The sequence below is a fragment of the Caretta caretta genome, chromosome 3 (genome assembly GCF_965140235.1).
Source record: "Caretta caretta isolate rCarCar2 chromosome 3, rCarCar1.hap1, whole genome shotgun sequence".
NCBI classification, from domain to species: Eukaryota; Metazoa; Chordata; order Testudines; family Cheloniidae; genus Caretta; species Caretta caretta.
In genome coordinates this window covers 114417508-114440791 of record NC_134208.1, presented here as the reverse complement: position 1 = coordinate 114440791, position 23284 = coordinate 114417508, and the positions used below count along the sequence as shown (strand labels likewise).

Here is a 23284-nt window from a genome sequence, read left to right as displayed (position 1 = left end):
CCCCCGCCCCTGCCCTCGGTAGGCGCAATGGGGGGTTGCTCCCGGCTCCCCGCCTGGCTCACGCCGTTTGCAGCTCTCTGCCCGGCTGCTGCATCTCTCCCCCACCCCACCAGCTCCTGCTCAGATCTCTTCGCCCCGGTAGAGCATTTTGTGCCTGGGGGAGATTCACCATCATCCATCTCTCCGGCTGGGGTTCCCCGTCTGCTGCCTCGGCGCCTCGCCTTAGCTGCTCTGGGGAGGGGCCGACTGGAATCCAGTTTGTGCCCCGGGGTGGGCACGGGCTGGGGTCTCTGCCTCTCTGGGCGCTCCTCTCCTGCAGCTGGAGTTTTGGTGTATTTCAGTTCTGGATTAAATTTTGAAACGTTTCCCCTCGTTCCTGCAAAATAAAGATAGGGGCGAAAGGGGCAGGGTAGTTGAAAGCGTGTGTGTGCAACTGATTCGAGACCCAAATCTATTAATCTTTGAGGACTGTGGGGTTGGGATGACACTGGGCTGAGGAGGAGACACTGGATGAGGGATTATTCCCTGTACATGATGCTCCCATTTGGCCTCTTCAGCTGTTACTGGCACTAACCTCTGCTTCAAATAATTTGTTATATGAAAGTAGGTCAGCTTTGGCTAGCATACTTTCATTTAAGTGAAACCTAGTTTAACTTATTTATCTGTTGGTGTCCCAGGAACATCCCACCATTATAGTGATTTAAATTTGGTGGATGTTCACGTTAGTCCAAGTGCCATCTCCAAGTACCCAGCTGTCACAGATAAGGGAGAATCTGATATTTTGACAGATGGTATTTATGCTGCTCTGAATTTTTGTATATAGGTTGAAAACTAAATTGGTCCCATGTCCGGTACTTGCTATAAATCTGTGGTCTATGCCAAAATACAGTGCTGATGTGAGGGATCAGATGTTCCAGTATCTTGCAAATCACCAGGATTAGAAACAAAAGCTGTTAACCATTGTAATACAGTATGGAAGAGGACATCATGAGAACATAGGAATGGCCATACTGGCTCAGATTAATGGTCCATGTAGCCCAGTATCCTGGCTTCCAACAGTGGCTGGTGCCAGAGGCTTCAGAGGAAATGAAGGGAACAGGGCAATTATCAATTGATCCCTTGTCATCCAGTCCCAACTTCTGGCAGTCAGAGGCTTAGGGACACCCAGAATATGGGAGTTACGTCCCTGACCATCTTACTAATAGCTATTGATGGACCTGTCCTCCATGAATTTATCTAATTATTTTTTAACCCAGTTATGCTTTTGACCTTCACAAGATTCCCTGGCAATGAGTTCCACAGGTTGACTGCATTGTGTGAAATAGTACTTCCTTATGTTTGTGTTAAACCTGCTGCCTATTTCATTGGGTGACCCCTGGTTCTAGTGTTATGTGAAGGGATAAATAACACTTCCTTCTTCGCTATCTCCATACCATTTGTGATTTTTTTCCTTTATCATATATCTGTCTTCTAAACTAAATAGTTGCAGTCTTTTTAATCTCTCTTCATATGGAAGCTGTTCCATACCCCCCTTAATAATTTTTGTTACTTTTCTCTGTACTTTTTCAAATTCTAATATATTTTTTTTGAGATGGGGCAACCAGAACTGCACGCAGTGTTCAAGGAGTGGGCGTACCATGGGTTTATGCAGTGGCATTATGATGTTTTCTGTCGTATTTTCTGACTGTTCCCTAATGGTTCCGAAGATGATATTAGCTTTTTTGACTGTTGCTGTACATTGAACAGTGTTTTCAGAGAATTGTCTATGATGACTCCAAGAGCTCTTTCTTGTGTGGTAATAGCTAACTGAGACCCTATAATTTTTTATGTGTAGTTGGGATTATGTTTTCTAATGCACATTCAATGTTGCGAAAGTAATGCAAAGTAATTTCATATGCAGTATCCCATTCATTTGTAGCCCTGGCGTTCCATGAGATGCTGCACCTTTAAAATTGCTTTATTCTAATTACCATAATACCTCTCTGTCATGCCAATTCCAGTGTGATTTTAGTGGCTACTGTCCTCATAGCTTCTAGTATCACTTCTGTACACTATGTGAAAACAACTAAGAATTTCAGCTTTTAAATAAGTGTAAAGAATTGATCTCTAACATGATAGTCTTGATTGAGAAATTTGGACTGGTTAAATTGTTTAGAAGTGAAGCGTGGAAGGAGAAATGAGAGTTTATTCCAATTACAGTTTTTAAGGATTGGGTGTTATATAACTTATTTAAATGTTGTTGCTGTTATGAAATATTAACTATGTACAACTTTGTGATAGTTTTATAAAACCTTAAACTATAATATTTTTATGTCTCCAATGGTTCCCTTTCCCAGTGAAGTCTGAAAGGCCTTACACGCTACTGTCAGAAGCTGCAAGTGTTTACGCTCTCAAATTGAGCTACAACTACCTAAATTATCAGACTTTCTCTTCCCAGCTCTCAAGTTGGATATTTTCTTGGCTTAAACAACATCCATTTTTAGGGTCCAATATTTTGTGAAATACAGGGTATAGAAGCACTATGGCAGATCAGTACAGATATTTCTAGGACCAATAAACATATTCTGAGAATTTGGCCTGGAAAGTAAGAAACCTGTTATCCTGGTTTTTGTCTCCTTAAAAGGAAAGAAGGGGCAAACTGATGCAGCTTCATTTGAGAAGTAGAGATAGATGCAGCTGAAAATGTACTGATGGACAATGTTTACAGACTTGCAAGTGGGGCCATCATCAGTTCTTTAGGTACAGGGAGAAGTTATTGTCCCCTGGCTCAATGTGCAAGACGAAGGGAGTGGTGTTGACCACCTAGCAAAGCCTTTTTTACTTCTAAAGTGGGTGTGTAAATTCCTTGTTTGTGAAATGTGATGAATTGACAGCCTTGGGGTTTGAGGTTCCCTGTACATAAAACAGGTATATCTCAGTCTGTGACAATACTTGCTTCCTCATACTTCCCTAATATAGAGGGACAATCTCAGTTGAGGAACCAACTCAATTTGGTTTCAAAGCAATTCAGTTTTCAAGCCCATTGGTCTTTGGACTGTCTTGCTGAAACCACCAAGAAAACAATAAATTATATGTAACACTTATTACATAGCATTCCTTGTCTGAGGATGTCAAAGCAGTTTACAAAGGAAGGCAAGTATAATTATCTCCATTTTATGGGGGAAAATTAACACACAAAGTTAAGTGGTTTGCCAAAGGCCACATAAGTAACTCTCAGAATAGAATCCACGTCTCCTTACTCCCAGTTAAGTGCCCTATCCACTTGACCACAGAGCCTTTCAAGGGTGGAATGTCTGTTTGGCTTAGGTATTTAAAAGATGCTTATCCCTTAGATATCTAAGCACCAAACAATATTATGGAAAACCGTAAGAGTGCAAAGCAACTTTTTTCCTCCTCACAGTCCCCTTTTCCCCATAATTATAGGGGTATGCAAATTTATATAGGAAAATTCCTCCAGTAGGCATTGTTCCTTGGAAAATATGTAGTCAGATTAAATTGTAATGGTTGTCTCTCTATCACAGTGTGGACTGACAAACTCATTTTAAGTAGCTTACATAGTAGTGGTCAGATAATAATTGCTTCTGGGTGCTATCAGCTTCAACTGAATTCTGATCAGTAACCTAAACGTTCTGTTACTAATCTTCTGAGCCATCTAGTCTTAAAGATAATTTTGAATGGGGTCTTGGATAAGTTTACACCTTCTGAGTACCTTCTTCCTTGATGAAAAACTTCCTTCTCCATCATGTTGGCCAAGCAAGAACAAATCCCACTTAGAATTGGCAATAAGTTACCCTAGCCTTCACCTTTCTTTGGGACACATGTCTTTATTCAGACACTCTCATTGAAGTTACATTTCACACATTAAAAGAAATAGAAAATAAAGACTAAAACTAAGTAAAGAACAAAAATCTAAGCATCTAATTTATCTAAGCATAATTATTTTCAACAGTCTTTTTAATAACTCATTGCATACTTTCTGCTTTATCATATTTCACTTCAACTACTTCTGACTTTTTGAAATTTTTAATGTTAAAGTTGCAGTTAACTTTTACATTTCCTGATTTTAAGAGTTTATGGTTGTACAGGAAAGCTTAACTATGTCCCCTTGCCTATAGGGATTATAACTCTTTATATAATCCTATACTATTTATACATGTATTTTTTTTACAATTTATATTCTAACACATAGCATCTTGTAATATTTTATATATGCCTGACAGTCTCTGGAAGTATATACCTGAAGATTTTTGCCTTATTCACTGAGTAGCATAAAAGAGCACATTACAAGACTACAAAAAAAAAAAAGATTATATATTGTATTAAAATAGCATGTACAACTGGAGGTTTATGACATGAGAGAGATCATAAAAATGAAAACTGGATTGAAAGACAGAGTAATTTGTTATGCAGACTATTTAAAAGTACTTATATACCCCAGTTTAACTCAAATGCCTGATAAGGAGGAGCTGCCTGCTGGGAGCATGAAGCTGGGCCCCCATGGGCTGCTGGCACCGAGAAGGGGGAGGTGACCCACGGGAAGGAGCACTATCGTTCTCTGTAGTGGAGTCAGAGCTGTCCCCTCTGAATGTAACGCACAGAGGCAGGTTTGCTTCTCCATCCCCTAACCCTCATTGCTGGGCCTTGGGGGTGTGTCATCCCAGCTGGTGTCTGGCAGCCCCAGGAAGATTCCTGGCGAAGTGCCCTCCAGGGGGCAGGAGGGCTGCCTCTCTCTGTACTGCACTCCAGTGCCTGGGGTTGACTTCCCGTGCTGCCTTTGAATCCTCTGCTGCTGTTTGATGCACCTGTGGCTTGGGTGATGCCCTTGCCCCTTGCTTTGCTGGCTCCAGTCCAAAGGAAAAGCCCAGCGGGCTGTCCGCAGGGCGCAGCCTCAACGTGAAATCTTTCTGCTTTTGTGCCTGTTGCACCTGCTACCTCCTGAGGCCTGGACCCACAGGGTGCCACAGGCTTGTGGCTTGTGCATGTGAGGAAGTTTTTGCCTGCTAAAGGGAGCAGGGTTAGTCAGGAGGCCACCCGGGCAGACCTCACTCCCCTTGAAAAGTGACAGCAAGGAAGGCTTAGAGACAGACTCAGGTACTGCAGATGCTCCTGGCTCCCCAGGCGGAGGCGTTCTCACCCCCTTGGCTTAGCTGCCAGCTGGCCCCAAGTGGGGCTGCAGCGCAGGGCTTGTTCTGTGTCCCCAGTGCAAACCCAGGAGTTCTGGGCTTGTGTGCAAATGAGATTAAAAGAGCCGTTTGGCTTGGTTTTAGTAATTAAAAAAAAAAAAAAAAAGACAAAGGCTTTTGTCTACATCCTGTCCCTTTAACTTAGGGATGAGAGAGTGCCTTTTCCATGTGTTTGGGTCTTCCAAGGAAAGCATCCAGCAAAACTATATAGAGAATGTTTGGCATTGTTGATATTTCTAAGGTGGTAAAAAAGCAGAAACTTTTTTGGGCAGTCACAATGGGGCACTTTCAGGCCACCTTAACATGTAATAAAGAAATAGGGGATTTGTGCCCTTTTTTTCTTCAGGTTGCCTATAAAGGAAAAAGGAAGACATCACAAGAATGCCCTATTTCTTGCACCTTACATTATTGGTAGGATGGAGTTCCTTTCCTGGAGAGCCTTAGGAGCTGCATGGGTTTTACTTTATAAGATACATGCTGAGTGAAGCAGAGGTCCATTGTGTTTCTGCACACCTCTGCTTGTCTTGTTCCACCACCTCAAACTTTTTACGACATAAGTTAATCAATATGGTCTTCCTTAGCTGTGCACGCCTTATGAGCTTGGTTTAAAAGCTTACTCTGTGTATACAGTGTAATTTGTTTCCTTAATGAGTCAAAATCCCATCAAAACAAAAAACTTTTACAACAACATTCAAAGGCATCTCCCATTGAGGATTATTTCCATGCCATATTTCATGATTCTACCCACAGTGAGTTTTATGTTAGTTAACTTTAAATTAAAATATTTTTACAATAGGAAAACCTTTCTTTGGATTTATTTACTCAGACTCTCTTCCTCTCCCCCGATTCTCCTCATCCCCCAAATGGCTGAATCTGTGACAATGACCAGGCATGGGAGAATTTAGGGATGACACTTGTAGAAGTTTAAAAGCGCCTGAAAACAGGGCTGGAATGGAAATGGCATAGGAAACTACTGAAGCTGTCACTAGTGAGAAAAATGCAAGCAAATGTTTGGTTTTATGCACAAGGTGGGTAAAATCAATGGTTAAGATCCTACTGCAGAACTAAAAGCTAGTTAACTTGTTTTTAAGAGGTGCTGAGCATCCACAGCAGTGGGAGCCACAAGTGTTTGGCACTTCTAACACTCCTCTCCCCCCTCAGCTGTAATGCTTGTAAGAGAAACATATATGTCTACCCCATAATTAGGAGATCTGAAATAGTTTTCTGTAAATATAGTAATTTTACTGTTAGTTACTTTTTGTGAAGTTTTAAGAATATTTCATCACATTCCCCCTGACAAGAAGTGATGGAGGAGGAAAGATTACAACACTTGGAACAATTTACCTAGGGACGTAGTGAATTCTTCATTGCATGCAATATTTAAATCAGGACTGTATATCTTTCTAAAAGGAGATACTATGGTTCTAACAAAAGTTATGGACTGGGTGTAGAATTTGTTGGATGAAGTTTTGGCCTCTGTTACGCAGGATGACAGATTAGATGATCCTAATGGTCCCTTCTGACCTTAAAATCTATGACTAACATAAAATAAATGACTAGAATCATTAAAGTTTGTATGTTATGTAGGTTGTTTTTAATTCACAGCCTTATTAGTGTCACCATCCTTCCTCTCCCATTGTTTTCTTCCCCAACTTGTTTGTTTGATACCAATTTTTGTCATGTCAGACCTGTACACAGCAGACTATTTTTACTTGATTTTGTAAGGCATTCATTTGGAAGCTTAAAAAAGAATGACTTATTTACATTTTTCTCTTATATTTAGGCATATGTTGTGCCTTATAAAGAGGGTGTAAGAAAGGTGGTATCAGAATCAACTTGTGTGATTTGCCTAGGCATGCAGAAGTACAATTCTTTAATTCAAACCAAAATATAAACTATTGTTAAAATTTTGATGGAAAAGTATATGTAATGAGAACTAGTAGCTTTATCATTTTGTATAAAACACTGAGAAAAATGTTTCTTTTGAAACAGTTTACCTTATTGAGTTCACTTTTGCCAATTTAAATACATTTCAGTTTTTCTGATACGCTAAAAGCACACAATATGTTGCACTGAAGTTCTTACAATATCACCCCCTTGGCAGACTATTTGAAATTGTTTGCAGAGTCGTAGCCGTGTTGGTCCCAGGATATTAGAGAGACAAGGTGGGTAAGGTAATATCTTTTATTAGACCAACTTCTATTGGTGAGAGAGACAAGCTTTCAAGCTTACAAAGTGCTCTTCTGTGTCCCACTTCTGTTGAAGCAAAGCTGATATCAGACATCTGCATTTAGCTAGGAAATTGAAGCAGATGATATTTATAAAAAATCTGTTTTATGATTAAATTCCGTAGTGTCCTTAAAAATAAAATGAAAGGTGGGAGGAATGGTGGGGAACAAACTCCAGTGCGTTGATGTGATGGAGAGCTAAATGACTTGATCCAAGGTATCACAGTGAGTAGGAGTAGAGCAGGAAACAGGATCAAGGAGCCCTCCATTCTTTGTCCATTAGATCACTTTTTTTTTTTATGTGTAGATCTTTGATAATCCTTCAGTTGTGGTAATATGATATTTCAAATAGTAGCACAGAAAAGCAACCTGTTAGGACAGTGATCAGGATAAACTACTGTAGAGGAAAATAAATTATGTATTTTTTTCCCTGTCTTGTCTTCTAGGTGAGATTAAATTCAAGGACGTTTCAGGACTTAAACATTTGGGCCATAGTTTAAAATGACTGAGGCATGCAGTTAATTTTTGTAGCAGATACCAAGGACTCTTTCGAAGATTATAGTTAAGTTTGCAGTTAACTGATGGCTGTACACTCCCTGCTTGAAAAAAAATCAGCAGTGTTTATCACTGTCAATAATTGTAAGACAAGTTTACTCCCTAGGTTTGATAAGCCTGTTTTCGATCCCTCCCAGCTTCGGGATCTTTAGACTTGAGAGGCAACTAAAACATTGTTTACTAGTTAAATGTTGCCAGGCCAAAATAGTTTTTAATTTAGAATGGTTAAAGACTGCATGAATGATAAGTTGCATGTGATGAATTTAGTAAATATGGAAGAAATGATATATGTATGCCCTGCAAATTGCAACCTTTTCACTGCATGTGTAACTTGAATTTTCTTTTGTTACAGGGTGGCTGACTTGGTTGTTGAGAATTTCAGCACTGTTGGAAGCACAAACGGTGGTGAATGTTTTCACTCTTGTTTAAGAGTGAGTTCTGAAATTACCAACCAGCCTTTCTTGAAATTTTTGTGGCTGAATCCTTGGTGGAGGTTACATAGATACATGTTTTCATGAAGAGAAGTGAGAAGCCGGAAGGATATAGACAAATGAGGCCTAAGACTTTTCCTGCTAGTAACTACACTGGCAGCAGCCGGCAAATGTTACAAGAAATACGAGAGAGTCTTAGGAATTTGCCTAAGCCCTCAGATGCTGCTAAGGTTGAACACAATATGGGTAAGATGTCAGCTGAAGATCCCAGACAAGGCCGAAATCCCACCAAATTTGTGACGTACCATAAAGCTTTGCAAGAAATTCGAAACTCCCTGCTGCCTTTTGCAAACGAAACCAGCCCCTCTGCCAGGGGAACATCTGAAATCAATCGACAAATGCTGCAAGACTTACAGGCTGCTGGGTTTGATGAGGTAAGCATTTTTGTTGAATATTAACCATATACACACATTTTAGTTGTATGATACCCTTTTTGTAAGTAAAGAGTGTAAGTAGCATGACAGTCAAAATGTTTCCCTGAAATATAAATGAATTTTTAACTGTGACCTGGCCAAAAAGAAGAAAAAGGGGGAGGGGAGGAAATTAGAAATGTTAAAATAACCCATGTTTTTCCCCCTCTACATCCAGTGTAATCTGTTCTTTCTATAAGTTTAGCAGTAGTTTGATTAGTCATTTACATCCCTGTGTGTGGAAAGGAGTGGACTCCTCAAAGTCTGGAATTTTCTTCAGAGTAATTTAATGGAATTTTGGATTATGTGGTTTAAAATGTGTTGAGAGAACAATACAGTTCAGAATAGTAAAGCAAGGATACCAAATGTGAGTGACTTGACAATATTTAAATACTTTTATTCTTTTTTATATGAGTATTTCAGAACCCCTGATTATGAATAACTTAAACTTGTTCAGAAAAATGGTTCATTATCTGAGCTGAATATTAACAAAAAACTGCATTTGTTGTCTTATTCATCTGAACGCTTGAATCTTAGCTATATTCAAATGATGTATGTTACCCTAAATCAGATACAATAGAATGTATCATGATAGTACAATAAATACACTGCAAGGAGAACAGTGCAGAATACCTTCAACAACGTAGTGTCTTCTAAGAAAAAATGTAAACATTATATAGCCAGAGTCCCATAATGATGTCTTTCAAAGTTGGTATTGTTGGTCGGTATAAAGACATGGATGAGGTGATTGACAGGCATCTGCCTGAAATTCTGACATCTACTTCAATACCAGCTGAACTTGTTTTCACTTTGTATAGGAAAGAGTGTCATGTAATTTCTTGACAAAATATCTGGTTTCCATGAATACAGAATTAATACATTTAGAGACCGTTGTGTGTGTTTGCAATATATTTACTGGGAAGTGGGTCTAAAAGACCCTTTTATACATGCACTTGTAAACCTGAGCACAGACCTCAGGCCCATCACTTTCAAAAATATATAATAGCAGGCCAAGGATAGCTTACAAGCAAACAAGGTAGAATGGTTCATTCATAATTGCACTAGTCAAAATAATGATCCTATCAAAAGTTGTAATTGCAGGTTAATATTAAAGAATCAACTTATTTTGCACTAATTTCCATTAAAGGTTAGGCAAAGTGTTTTGGTGTGTCATATGTATTAGTTGTACATCAACGTAGTGTTAGCAAAGACTTCAAGAAGGAGTGGTTAAGAGGTCACCATATTGTTGCCCATACAGAAAGATTGTGAAAAGAGCTTCTCAATAACCTACAAATTCATTCAGCTCATCAGTGCATATAAATGATCAGCTCAGTTTAGTTGCTGAAAGAACTCATTGACAACGGGTTGTCATAATATCTGTTCTCCATTGGCTTTCTTTTCTCCATTTTGTTTAATGTTAGGCCATTGTGTCTAGTTTTCAAATATCCAATTAAAAAAAATTCCTACATCCTAAACTTTTGGCATTTATAAAGAATTTCACTATGCTACTGTACCTGGATTAAGAAATAGTGACACTGCATCTGGTAAAATCTGCTTAAATTATGGATTTTGTGATGTGTGATTTCATCTGGTGGGGCACAAGGATGTTAGATATGTCAGTGTTTTCAAAAAGAAGCCTTTTTTAAAGGTATCATGTAATCTCAAAAAGGACTTAATTTATTCAAAATTATCAGATGTTTTAATTGTCAATGAGCCTGAATTCTAAACTTTTAAAAGCATAAGGATTTTTCTGGTGGTTACAAGAAAGATCAAAATCAGTTTTAGCTCTGGAAAGACTACTACTACTCCACAGTGAACTATACCTTGGTATTGTGGGGAGTAGTCATCTGGTCCTATAGGCATCTACTACTTGAGCTACAGGAAAATTTCTTAATTGTCACCCATTGAAGGACCCTTATACTTTTATTTATTTTTCCAGTCAGTAGAAAGCAACATGTTCAATCATATAGATAAGGTGTTTTTTTTTAAAGGAGTCTAGGAGAGTTAGGCACACAAATTCCACTGAATTTCAATGGGAATTGAGTGCCTAACTCTTCATCCTTTTTAAAAATCCCACCAAAGTGTCTGATGCTACTGTCACTGACGTCAGTGGCAAAAAACATCCCCTTTGTATCAGTAAGAGAATAGGGCTCAAATCTGTTCACAACAGAAATAAGTAAGAACATAATGGCCATACTTGATCAGACTAGTTGCCCATGTAGGCCAATATCCTGTCTTCTGACTGTGGCCAACACCAGGTTCTTCAGGGGGAATGAGCAAAACAGACAATTATTGAGTGATCCATCCCCTGTGGCACACTCCCAGCTTTTGGCAGTCCAGAGGCTAAAGACACTCGGAGCATGGGGTTGCATCCCTGACTCTCTTATATGGCTAATAGCCATTGATGGATCTATCCTCCATTAACTTACTTATTTTGAATCCTGTTACAGTTTTGGCGTACACAACATCCCCTGGCAATGAGTTCCACAGGCTGACTGCTGTGTATAAAGAAGTACTTCCTTTTGTTTGTTTTAAACCTGTTGCTATTAATTTCATTGGGTGACCCCCGGATTCTCCACACCATTCATGATTTTATAGGCCTCTGTCATATCCCCCCCCCCCCGTTGTCTCTTTTTCAAGTTGAGAAGTCTCATTTTTTAATCTCTCATATGAAAATTATGTACCTTTATTAATTTGTTGCCCTTCTCTCTTCCTTTTCTAATTCTAATATAGTTTTTTTTTATATGGGGCGACCAGAACTCCATGCAAGTATTCAAGGTGTTGGCATACCATGGATTTATATAGTGGCATTACATTTTCTGTCTTATTGTCTATCTCTTTCCTAATGGTTCCTAACATTGTTAGCTTTTTTGACTGCAGCTGCACATTGAGCAGATATTTTCAGAGAACTACCCATAATGACTCAAAGATCTCTTTCTTGAGCGGTAACAGCTAATTTAGATTCCATCATTTTGTATATATAGTTGGGATTGTGTTTTCCAATGTGCATTATTTCACATTTATCAATTCCGAATATGATCTGCCATTTTGTTGCCTAGTCACCCAGTTTTGTGAGATCCCTTTGTAACTCTTCACAGTCTGCTTTGGATGTAACTATCTTGAGCAATTTTGTATCCTCTGCCAACTTTGCCACCTCGCTGTTTATCCCTGTTTCCAGATCATTTATGAATATGCTGAACAGCACTGGTCCCAGTACAGGTCCCTGAGAGCCACCACTATCTCTTTCCATTCTGAAAGAGTTAGTGGTGACCATTTATCTCTACCCTTTGTTTCCTGTCTTTTAACCAGTTATGAGCCATGAGAGGACCTTCTCTCTTATCCCATGACCGCTTACTTTGCTTAAGAGCCTTTGGTGAGGCACCTCGTCAAAGGCTTTTAATATTACTTGATGTCAGCCTGTTTTCTTCCAATATAGTCAGGGCATTAGCGTACAAGGAGATTCAGAGTTAATGCTGAAGTAATAGTAAAATTCAGAATTTCAAATCGGAGTACTTCTTGTGACCTGTAATTCATTATCTCCTTTGCTTTCACAATAAATCAGTTGATTTTCAGCTCTACAGTTTTTAACTATTTTAAGTTTCAGTGGGGGCTAAAAATAGGTCCTTTATATTGGAAGCTGGTTGCAACCTTAATTGTGTAGAGGTTACTGCCTTTCAGTAATATATAGGCACATGAACAAATTGTAGTAACAGTAATTCTGAGATTCAAACAGCACAGTAGATACACTAAAGTGAGACTCTTTAAAATGTTAACTTTTTCTGCGCATCTTGGCAATATGAGATTTAACAGCAGTTTTTCTGACTCAGGGAGATGCTTTGAGTCTTTACAAATGTCAGTGAAATTTAGCCAGGCATTTTCTATTAAAATTAATGGAAGATGTGTGGCTAAATCCCCCTGCAGTGCTTTGAAAATCTCAACTGTTGGTGCTTTTGACTGTTTGTTTTTTTTCTGTTAATTTTAAAAATAAAATATTTTTAACTTAATTTTCCCTTTAGGATATGGTTGTACGAGCTCTTAGGCAAACTAACAGCCGTAGTATAGAAGCAGCAATTGAATTCATAAGTAAAATGAGCTACCAAGATCCTCGTCGGGAGCAGATGGCTGCAGCAGCAGCCAGACCTGTTAATGCAGGTATGAAACCACCAGGTATGTATATCCAATAGGTATTTTTCTTATAGGAAGAAATCATAAATTAGCCAAACATTTCAGTTCTGCACTCTCAACTGGGGGATGGAGGGGAAGTGAAGCATAAATTTTAACAATTAAATAGGTGATTGAAATTCCATTTTTCTTGAAAATGGAGAAATTTTTTAGTATAATTTATAAAGTAATCCACGTAAATGTCAGTACTTGACGTTAGTTTATAATAAGCTTTTAGGTTGTGTTTTCAACATCATACATACGTAATCCTGTTCAGACCTGTCATTTTGGTGTTCGTTTCCTGTGTTGAATACTTTTCATTCATTTCTTAAATTTGGAAGTCATATCACTTAATTTCTGTGCAATTACAGTTAAATTGTTAATTTATGTACAAGAAAATAACATAGTAAACAACACTAGCAAAGTACAACAGGGCTTTCGTTTTCAATCCACTATCTTTCAACCTATTAAATTGAGTTAACTAGAATTTGTACCAAGCTTTTGGTGGGATACTGGAATTTAGCCAGGACTTTCATTCTTACTTGCACAATTTATCACAATTTACCCATTTTTCATTTATGGAAAAAATATTGATCTGCAGCAGTGAAAATAATAAATGAAAACTTTCAAAATTAAACATACAATTGCCCTGTTCATATGCCATAATATGACCTCTGTCTTGTAATTACTTTCTGGTACCTCCAATAAAAGATGGCTCTGTAATTCTTAAAGGAGTTAAATTTTAAGAATTCAATGTTGAGATGGTCATTGTAAATTTTGCATTTATGCAGTCTTATCTTACACTTACAAACATATAGTATCTTTCAGACTGATTTAAAACATAACCTTTTGATGAACAGAACTTTGCATACAAGGAATGTAATGCACTTGGGTTAACTGTGTTAAGTGCATTATCTTTTTAATTTAGTGTGCCTGTTTACAGGTGTACAAGTCCTAGAAATCTTTCAGCTGACTAATTCACTCAAAGGTTGTGAACCCCTCAAGTACATCACTGAGTTGTCACTTTATAAAGCTGTCCAGTTCATAAGTTGTCACTTTATAAGATTGATTTGATGTAATGTTTATGATATCAATGTTATGTAAAATGTAGGTCAATACATTTTTCTTTGCTCAGCTTTTCCATGCTAGAAATAGTTCGATAGCTTCCTTTCTGATTAGTCACAAATCAGTCATGTGACTTATTGTGGCTTACATTAAAATTTATTATCTATTTCGTAGCAGTAAGGTAACTGCCAAGAAAAGGAAAAGTAACTGAATTAGAATAGTAGTGAAATATTGCAAGCTGCAAGTAGTTTTTTCCCCCACAAATATAAAATCCTATGCTTTTTTTTTTTTTTTTCCTGTTGTAAAAGCAGGTAGTGTGCAGCAATCAATTAACCGTAAACAGAGCTGGAAAGGTTCTAAAGAGTCCTTGGTACCTCCAAGACATGGCCCTCCATTGGGAGATAGTGTAGCTTATCGTTCAGAAAGTCCAAGTTCTCAGTCGGATGTAGGAAGGCCCTTATCTGGTTCTGGATTAGCAGCATTTGCTCAGGCTCATCCTGGCAATGGACAAAGAGTGAATCCACCACCTCCACCACAAGTAAGGAGTGTTACTCCCCCTCCTCCACCTCCAAGAGGGCAGACTCCTCCACCAAGAGGAACAACTCCACCACCTCCTTCCTGGGAACCAAATGCTCAAACAAAACGTTATTCTGGAAGCATGGAATATATGATTTCTCGCATTTCTCCAGTACCACCAGGAGCATGGCAGGATGGCTATCCGCCCCCACCAATGAATCCGTCACCCATAAGTTCTTCTACGCAGGGACAAAGAGGCATTAATTCTGTTCCACTTGGTAGGCAACCAATAATCATGCAGAGTTCTGCCAATAGCAAGTTTAGTTTTCCATCAGGAAGAGCTGGAATGCAAAATGGCAATTGTCAGACTGATTTCATGGTTCATCAGAATGTTGTATCTGGGAACTCGGTCAATCGTCAGCCACCCCCTCCGTACCCAATATCCGCAACTAACAGGCAAAGTCCTACAGCATTGCAGATGCAAGCAGGAGGATCTGTTCCTCCTTCAGCATACACCAATGGAAACATTCCTCAGTCCATGATCGTGCCAAATAGAAACAGCCATAACATGGAACTTTACAATATAAATCTACCTGGAATACCAATGTCCTGGTCACAGCCTTCATCTGCTCCGCCCCAATCACCACCTGGCAGTGGACATGAAATCCCTACATGGCAACCCAACATTCCAGTAAGATCAAATTCTTTCAATAACCCTCATGGAAATAGACAGAGTCACTCTAGCAGTTCTCAGCCTTCAGCCACCACAGTAACAGCTATAACCCCAGCTCCCATTCAGCAGCCAGTAAAAAGTATGCGAGTATTAAAGCCAGAGCTGCAGACTGCCTTAGCACCAACTCATCCTTCTTGGATGTCACAGCCAATGCAAGCTGTCCAACCAGTCCCCTTCTCTGAGAGTCCATCTACTAACATGGCAGTTATGTCACCTGTTACAGAAGCTCCAAATTACCAAGGTCCTCCACCACCTTATCCAAAACACTTGCTACACCAGAATCCATCCGTCAGTCCATATGAGACAGGAACCAAACCTAACAAAGAAGATCATCCCAGTTTACCTAAGGAAGAAGAGAGTGAAAAGAATAATGAATGTATTGATGGGACAGATAAAGAAAAAAAACAAATAACAACCTCACCTGTTCCTGTTAGGAAAAATAAGAGAGATGAAGAGCGAAGGGAGTCTCGCATTCAGAGCTATTCTCCTCAGGCCTTTAAATTCTTCATGGAGCAACATGTGGAAAACATACTCAAGTCTCATCAGCAACGATTGCATCGCAAGAAACAACTAGAGAATGAAATGATGCGGGTAAAACTTTTATTTTCTTTAATATTTGAATGGAACTACTTATCTTTTGGTACACATTTTTAAAAACTCATATCTAGACAGGTTTCTTGGTTATACTGCAATTTTGTGTGCAGTTGTAGTATCTTTTGGTATTGAAGTTCATTTTTAGTTTGACCACATGTTTAAGAAGCAGCCAGCCTTTCAGTATGTGTTTAGGTAATCCCATTCCTCTCTTTGGAAAGTATAATTTTAAATTAATCAAGCAAACCAAAAATATTTTATATTCTAAACACTAATCATCTCAGTCATTTATGAGGAGGCTGAAGTAAATTTATTGAAGCTTGCATTGGGCTTAGCTGCACAGCTCCAACGTTTTTCTCACGGATGATATTAATGGTGATTTGGGGGAAACTATTTGTTAAAATTGTCACAGTTAAGTATTATTTAAGATTTTTGTAGATGCAATTTAGGAAAAAATGGTAATAGGACTGGCTAAAGTCTCCATATAGAGCCCCAAAGAATGATTACTTCCTTTACTTTCACCAGTTTGACACCATTGTGTGATGGTATTTGTCCAGGAAATTTCATTCTAAAAATGTATTTCATGTTATTCAACATTCAAAAGTGCTTAAAAGGCATATTATAGAACAAAAAGAGACACTGTCTGTTTGCTGAGTTGTAGGTTATTTCTACCCAAGTAAAGTATTTGGAAGTAGAGAATGAATTATACTTCTAAATATTAGAGTCAGATTTTGCTAAATATACAGAAGGTTTGATCCTCTATTCCATAGTCCTTCCATACTGTGCAAAATTCCTATAATATCAGTGAGAGATCTGGGTACACAAGGAATGCAGGGTTGGCCACCATAGTATATTAACTAAATCTTGGCTAGGGAATTTAAAACTCACTTTAATCTGCACTTTAAAACACTACAGCGAGCAACAAAAATGCCACAGTTCTGTAAAGCCTATACTCCTTTATCTAGCACTGGCCCAAGAGTACACGTTCTATTAATAGAAGTTTAAAAAAAAAAAAAAGACAGCTTTTAGTGTAAAAACTGGCTTTCGATGATGCATCTGATGACCCTTTCCATTTTGTGTTTTTTACAGTCACATTTTATACTAAAACTTTTGTCTTCCTTGTTGCCATGTAAAGACCCGCACAACAGGGGAAACAGTGAAACTGACTTTATAGAAAACATTGAGAAATACCCACATTAAAACAAGAAAATACAGAGAGAATTTTAGCTATGATTTTTGCAATAATCTTAGGCTTTATTTGTAATCTTAGTTTTTCTGAGAATAATAGTAGGTAACAGAATTTAGACAAATGGTTGTTTGAAATTGATACCTTTATCTGAAACCTTTTTTTTTTGCTTGACTGAGCCGTCATTTCAAAATCCACATTCTCCTGCTCTGAAAAAAATCTTGATTTAAACTGTACTCTTATATAAGTGTCTACTTAATCACAACCTAAGTAAATGTTAGCAAATAAGATTTATTCCTGAAAGTCTCTCTAGATGTTTATTCTTAGTCTTCTTTTTCCTTTTCACTTTCACTAACAGCTGATTTTAAACTCTTAAGGTGTTGGAAGCTTTGCTGACTTCTATAGCCTCCATTACTGTGTGGGCAAGTAAGACTTTGGAGAAACAGTATTATATTAAGAATAGCATGAACCCTTTCCAAAGGACTCTGCATGTATACCTGCATCAAAACTAAAGCATGAAGTTGATGTATTTTTTAATATTACATTTGGGTACTTAAGTGCAAGATCACTAAGTTTGATTTGCAAACCTCACTTTCATTTCTTATTTGGAGCATTTTATTGAGTGTGCTCTGCCATGGTGTAAGCACAATTAGTTATGTTGGCACATATCCCTGGTAATGATTTTTTTCCCTGCATGCTTAACATAGTCAATTAAAATCAAAATTTTATTTTTCTTATTTACACTAAATATATTTTATGGTAATTGTGCTCAATTCACACAAAATGTGTTTAATTCAAAAGGAGGATCTTTTTTGGGGGTTGGATAGTGAAAAATGGGGTGTCATGGGGGGAGAAGCTGCTCCCTTTAGTACGCAATGGGAGAGAAATCTGACTGGAATAGGCCAACTCACCTTACATCTTGAGTAGGAAGAAAAGTGAAACTTGATGGCCATTTGTCTCCCTTAGCACTTTTTCATCTTTATTTGCAGGAGAGTTAAGAGGATTAAACCAGGAGTGGATTTCCTCATTTCTCTCCTTCTGCAGGAAGCTGAGGGAAAAGGGCCACCATAATGTTTCAGCCAGTATGTATTCCCTGGTGGGAGGGCAGGTGTCTAAAGGAAGGTGTGTATTGGAGAGAACTGGGTTTTTTGGGCGTGGAGCAGCTGTCTCACAGGTGGAGTAGTAATGTGTTTTGGAGGTATGCACTTGCTTATATTATCTTATTCTTTCTAATGGTGCCAAAAGTGGTGCGAGGCACCTGCCAGAACACACACACTTCTGCCCTGAAGAGTGTGAAAACAAAATTAGTCATGATGTAGGGAATAACAAGACCATAGGGAAGGAAATTAGAGGTGATGTCAGTGAGATCACATGGCTATTCAGAAAGAGCTAGTGTATGGCATGAAGTAAAGAGAATGGCGTATTTTTGGGGGAGGAGGGTGTATGTATGTATAATTTAAAATTAATATATTTCAAGGTTAATTTCTTGTAGCCATCGTAGAAGTGGGTCCTAAAAGCAATATTAATTAGGTGAAGGAGGGGACTTTGCAGATCAGCTCAGGAAGGGTGTTTGAGGTACAGTGTGGGTGGCATGGAGGAAAGTGTGTAGGTCTTTTTGGGGGAAAGAAGATAAATAAGGTATTGATGCTGAGATTTTTGATGGAGCAAAGGGGTTGTCAAGCAACATGAAGAGATAAGGCTACTGGAGAGCAGAAGCTTGGAGGTTCTGGAAGATAAGGACAAAACATTTAAATTTGATGCCATGGAGGAAGGAGAGCCTAGTACACTGAGGTTAGAGGGGATGGAATGGTCTGACTGATGGGCAAAGAATATGATCTTGGCAGTGTTTTGATGGAGCCAAAGGAGAGCATCATGGGTGTTCAAAGGCTACAGAGGAGGTGGCTGCAGTAGTCAAACCTGGAGATGGTGAGGACTGCACCAGGTTTTTTGCTGTATGGACAGATACAAAGTCAGATTTTTAAATCTCTGCTTGAGACCCACTGTTGCTGTGATGCCTGTAAGAAATCTGCTATTGTCTGGTTTTATGAGAGTTGGATAGTTGATTTTATTTTTTAAAACAAAAAATGCCTTCAGGAATCATTAAACTGTAGCTACCTATGTAACCGTGATTTCTGTTGTTCTTGTTATCCCTCATTTCTTTCTTCTTTTTGTTTGCCTATTTTGTCTTAAATTATCTTTATATGGGATCTCTTTAGGGTTCCAGAGCATTTTTATTAAGTTTAATACCTTACTTAAAAAGATGGTGTAGAATCTTCAACAAAGATACCCTTTATCAAAATATTAATTAGTAATTTGCGTTAAACAATAATTAACTAAAACAAGAGTATTAAACATCCTGACTGAAAATCTTCTCTTAATTGCTCACCTTTTACTATCTTGGTTTCTGTTGTTTGATAGTTTCATTAGTTCTCCAACCACTGTAGTGTCTTCCGTGATATACAAGACTTGACTTCTTAATGTAAAAACACAAGCAGAACCACCTTTCGTTGTGGCTTTATACTTCATAAGAAGCAAAATAGGGCAGAAGGACACCTTTAAGAACCAAATGGAAATAGTTATGCCAAAACAATTAAGTGTGCAAAGAATGAGTGATCAATCAGTGGATAACTAATTGGAAAATCTACAGAGCAGTACATTCAGTTCATTGTGTTAGGAATCAAGCAAGTAATGACTCCCGTAATGCAGAGTGTCATGGACAAATCTGTACAGTTGTTAATATGTAAGGGAAGTATTCCCATGTGGGAAAATCTCTGTGAAGGATAGTGGGTTACTAATGGCCTCCCTCCTATCCTACAAACCCATTTCTTCTACAAAGGGCATGGAAGGCAACCACCATCAGCTTGTCTTTTTCTCCCACCCTATTCCCTTCCCAAAAATGGCTCCCTTAATCAAGAGCATGGTGGTGCATGGCACCTTGTGCATATTGTTGTTATAACTGTCCCTTAGGTTGCACATTTTATGGGTTGTTTGTTTCAACCTTAAGTGTTTTTATAGAGACCTAATGTGTGTTAGGGAAAAAACTTCAAGTATTATTCCTCATTTTACATGTAAGTTTTTCCTTTACTTTGCTTGAACCTTCTAATGTATGATGATCACCACAAAGCGAAAAGTGTTTTTAACTTGTGAAATTTAACTTTGTTACATAGGTTGGGTTGTCCCAAGATGCCCAGGATCAAATGAGAAAAATGCTGTGCCAGAAGGAGTCTAACTACATTCGTCTCAAAAGGGCTAAAATGGACAAATCAATGTTTGTAAAAATTAAGACTCTTGGGATTGGGGCATTTGGAGAGGTCTGCCTAGCAAGGAAAGTGGACACTAATGCTTTATATGCAACAAAAACCCTGCGGAAGAAAGATGTGCTGCTTCGGAACCAAGTTGCTCATGTTAAAGCTGAGCGGGATATCCTTGCAGAGGCTGACAATGAGTGGGTGGTTCGCCTGTACTATTCATTCCAAGATAAGGACAATTTGTACTTTGTAATGGATTACATTCCAGGAGGTGATATGATGAGCCTGTTAATTAGAATGGGGGTCTTCCCAGAAAATCTGGCACGGTTCTATATAGCAGAGCTGACCTGTGCAGTTGAAAGTGTTCACAAGATGGGCTTCATTCACAGAGACATTAAACCTGATAACATTTTGATTGATCGTGATGGTCATATTAAACTGACTGACTTCGGGCTTTGTACAGGTTTTCGATGGACGCATGATTCCAAATACTATCAAAGTGGTAAGTAGCTATTTTTGTTATCTGAACTGATGTAGCATTCCATGCTAATTTATGAATAATAAGTATGAGTAGAAAGATGAACACAACATGAAAAAAGTTTGAATTTAATACCCATACAGGAAATGGAATAAGCTAAACCAGTATAGCAGTGTGCACACTTGAAGTAGTACTGATCTAACTATTTTGGTTAAAAAAAAAAAATCTAACTGAAATAGTTATATCAGTACAAAAATTCTAAGTCACTTTTGAAAATGGGATGTAGGAGCCTAAGTCATGTAGGCACTTTTGACAATTTTACCCAAGATCTACAATCTTCATCCCTCTTCTGCAGTTATGTGGAAATTCAGTAAGTGAGCTTCTTTTAAAAAAAGATTTAAGTTTATTTAATGCCTTCAGGGTAGTTGCGGGAAGCTTATAGCAAAGATAATTTTGCATTTTGTTCTCCAAGTGGCAGTATCTGGATTCCTTCTTCGTTTTACGGTTATTTTTTCTTATAGGTAACCTGCAAAGAATTAAATGAGAATTGGGCTTGTACCTTTTTTCTTCAATAGTTTTTTTCAAAACCCACTTTTCTGGCTTGTTTTTACACTAGAATTCAGTTCCTCTTTAGCCTGGTATATTTTACGGTGATTGGAGAAGTAGCAAGAGGGATGACATTACATAAGGCAAGAGAGTGAAATTTGAACAATTGTGATAGGTAAGATTTTTAATCAGACTTTTAAAAACTTTCTAATTTTTAAACACCTGTTTAACTTCAGTGATTGATATTTTGGAGATGGCCCTCCTTCACTGCAGGTGAGAGAAATAACCATATACATCCTGTACTTCTAACAAGTTCTTCAGCAAAACTAGGGAAGACCAGAATTGACATTTCCTATTATTTGTTAGGAAAAAAAATCAATTTTTAACAAACAAAAGAAAATAACTTTCAGGCACTCTTTTTTACATCATAAGCAAAAAAAAAAAAGCACACAAGCTCAATATTCTAAGTTCTTTACAAGTTCACTTTTAATTATTTTTATTTTAAAGTACTTTAATTCATTAGAATAGAGTGTGTTCATAAAAAAGGAATGTTAAAGAATTTGGAGAGAAACTGGTCTTAGTTGAGAAGCTCAACTAAGGGGTAAAACCCCAAAATATTAGCGCTTTCATTTTTGTATTGTAGGTGACCATTCACGTCAAGACAGCATGGATTTTAGTAATGAATGGGGTGATCCAGCAAACTGCAGATGTGGAGACAGGCTTAAGCCACTTGAGCGTAGGGCAGCACGGCAGCATCAACGTTGTTTGGCACATTCACTTGTTGGCACACCTAATTATATTGCACCAGAAGTACTCTTACGAACAGGTAAAGCTTTTTAATTGGATCCCTTTGCAAAATGACTGATGTCTAAAGGCTTTGGCCATTTCTGAAGACCAGCACTTGTACAGATTAATTAATAATGGAGCCAGTAACAGATAAGTTAAATGAATTATTTGCATCAGTTTTCACTGCAGAGGATGTGAGGGAGATTCTCATAACTGAGTCATTCTTTTTAGGTGACAAATCTGAGGAACTGTCCCAGATTGAGGTGTCAATAAGAGGAGGTTTTGGAACAGATTGATTAAACAGTAATAAATCAACAGGATATGTTCACCCAACAGTCCTGAAGAAACTCAAATATAAAATTTCAGAACTACTAATTGTGAAATGTAACCTATCGCTTATATCAGCCTCTGTACCAGGTAGCTAATGTAAGGCCAATTTTTAAAAAAGAAATTTTATTCACTCAAGAAAGAGAGCTTGGAGTCATCAGGGATAGTTCTCTGAAAACATCTGCTCATTGGCAGTCAAAATAGTTAACAGAATGGTAGGAATTATTAGGAAAGGAATAGATAATAAGACAGAGAATATCATAAGGCCTCTATAAAAATAAAAATCTGTATTAGAATTGGAAAAAGTACAGGGAAGGGCAACAAAAATTATTAGGCGGGTAAGGTACAGCTTCCATATGACAGGAGATTAAAAAGACCGCTCATCTTAGAAAAGAGATGACTAAGTGGGATATGATAAAGGTCTATAAAATCATGAATGGTGTGGAGAAAGTGAAGAAGGAAGTGGTATTACCCCTTTACATAACACTGGAACAAGGGGTCACCCCAAAACATTGATAGGCAGCAGGTTTAAAACAAACATAAGGAAGTACTTTTTCACACAATACACAGCCTATGGAACTTGTTGCCAGGGGATGTTATGAAGGCCAAAAGTGTAACTTAGTTCAAAAAAGAATTAGATAAGTTTAATGGAGGGATAGGTCCAGCAATGGCTATTAGCCAAGATGGTCAGGGACGCAACTCCATGCTATGGGTTTTCCTAAGCTTCTGACTGCCAGAAGCTGGGCCTGGATGACAGGGGATGGATCATTTGATAATTGT

General features: G+C 38.1%; 1 protein-coding gene across 4 annotated transcripts in view; it reads left to right on the top strand.

The window, feature by feature from the left end:
• The window catches only part of LATS1 (large tumor suppressor kinase 1), a 39740-nt gene that overhangs the window by 572 nt on the left and 15884 nt on the right, over positions 1-23284 (top strand). The window contains exons 2-6 of one of the 4 annotated variants that reach the window (XM_048844249.2): positions 8319-8831; positions 12884-13019; positions 14405-15933; positions 20287-20869; positions 22035-22217. In XM_048844249.2, coding sequence (XP_048700206.1) covers positions 8481-8831; positions 12884-13019; positions 14405-15933; positions 20287-20869; positions 22035-22217 — 2782 coding nt within the window. In that variant the 5' untranslated portion in view covers positions 8319-8480. Of the gene's footprint in view, positions 1-8318; positions 8832-12883; positions 13035-14401; positions 15934-20286; positions 20870-22034; positions 22218-23284 lie in introns of all 4 variants that reach the window. The other 3 variants (XM_048844248.2, XM_048844247.2, XM_048844245.2) reach the window with 3 other exon arrangements.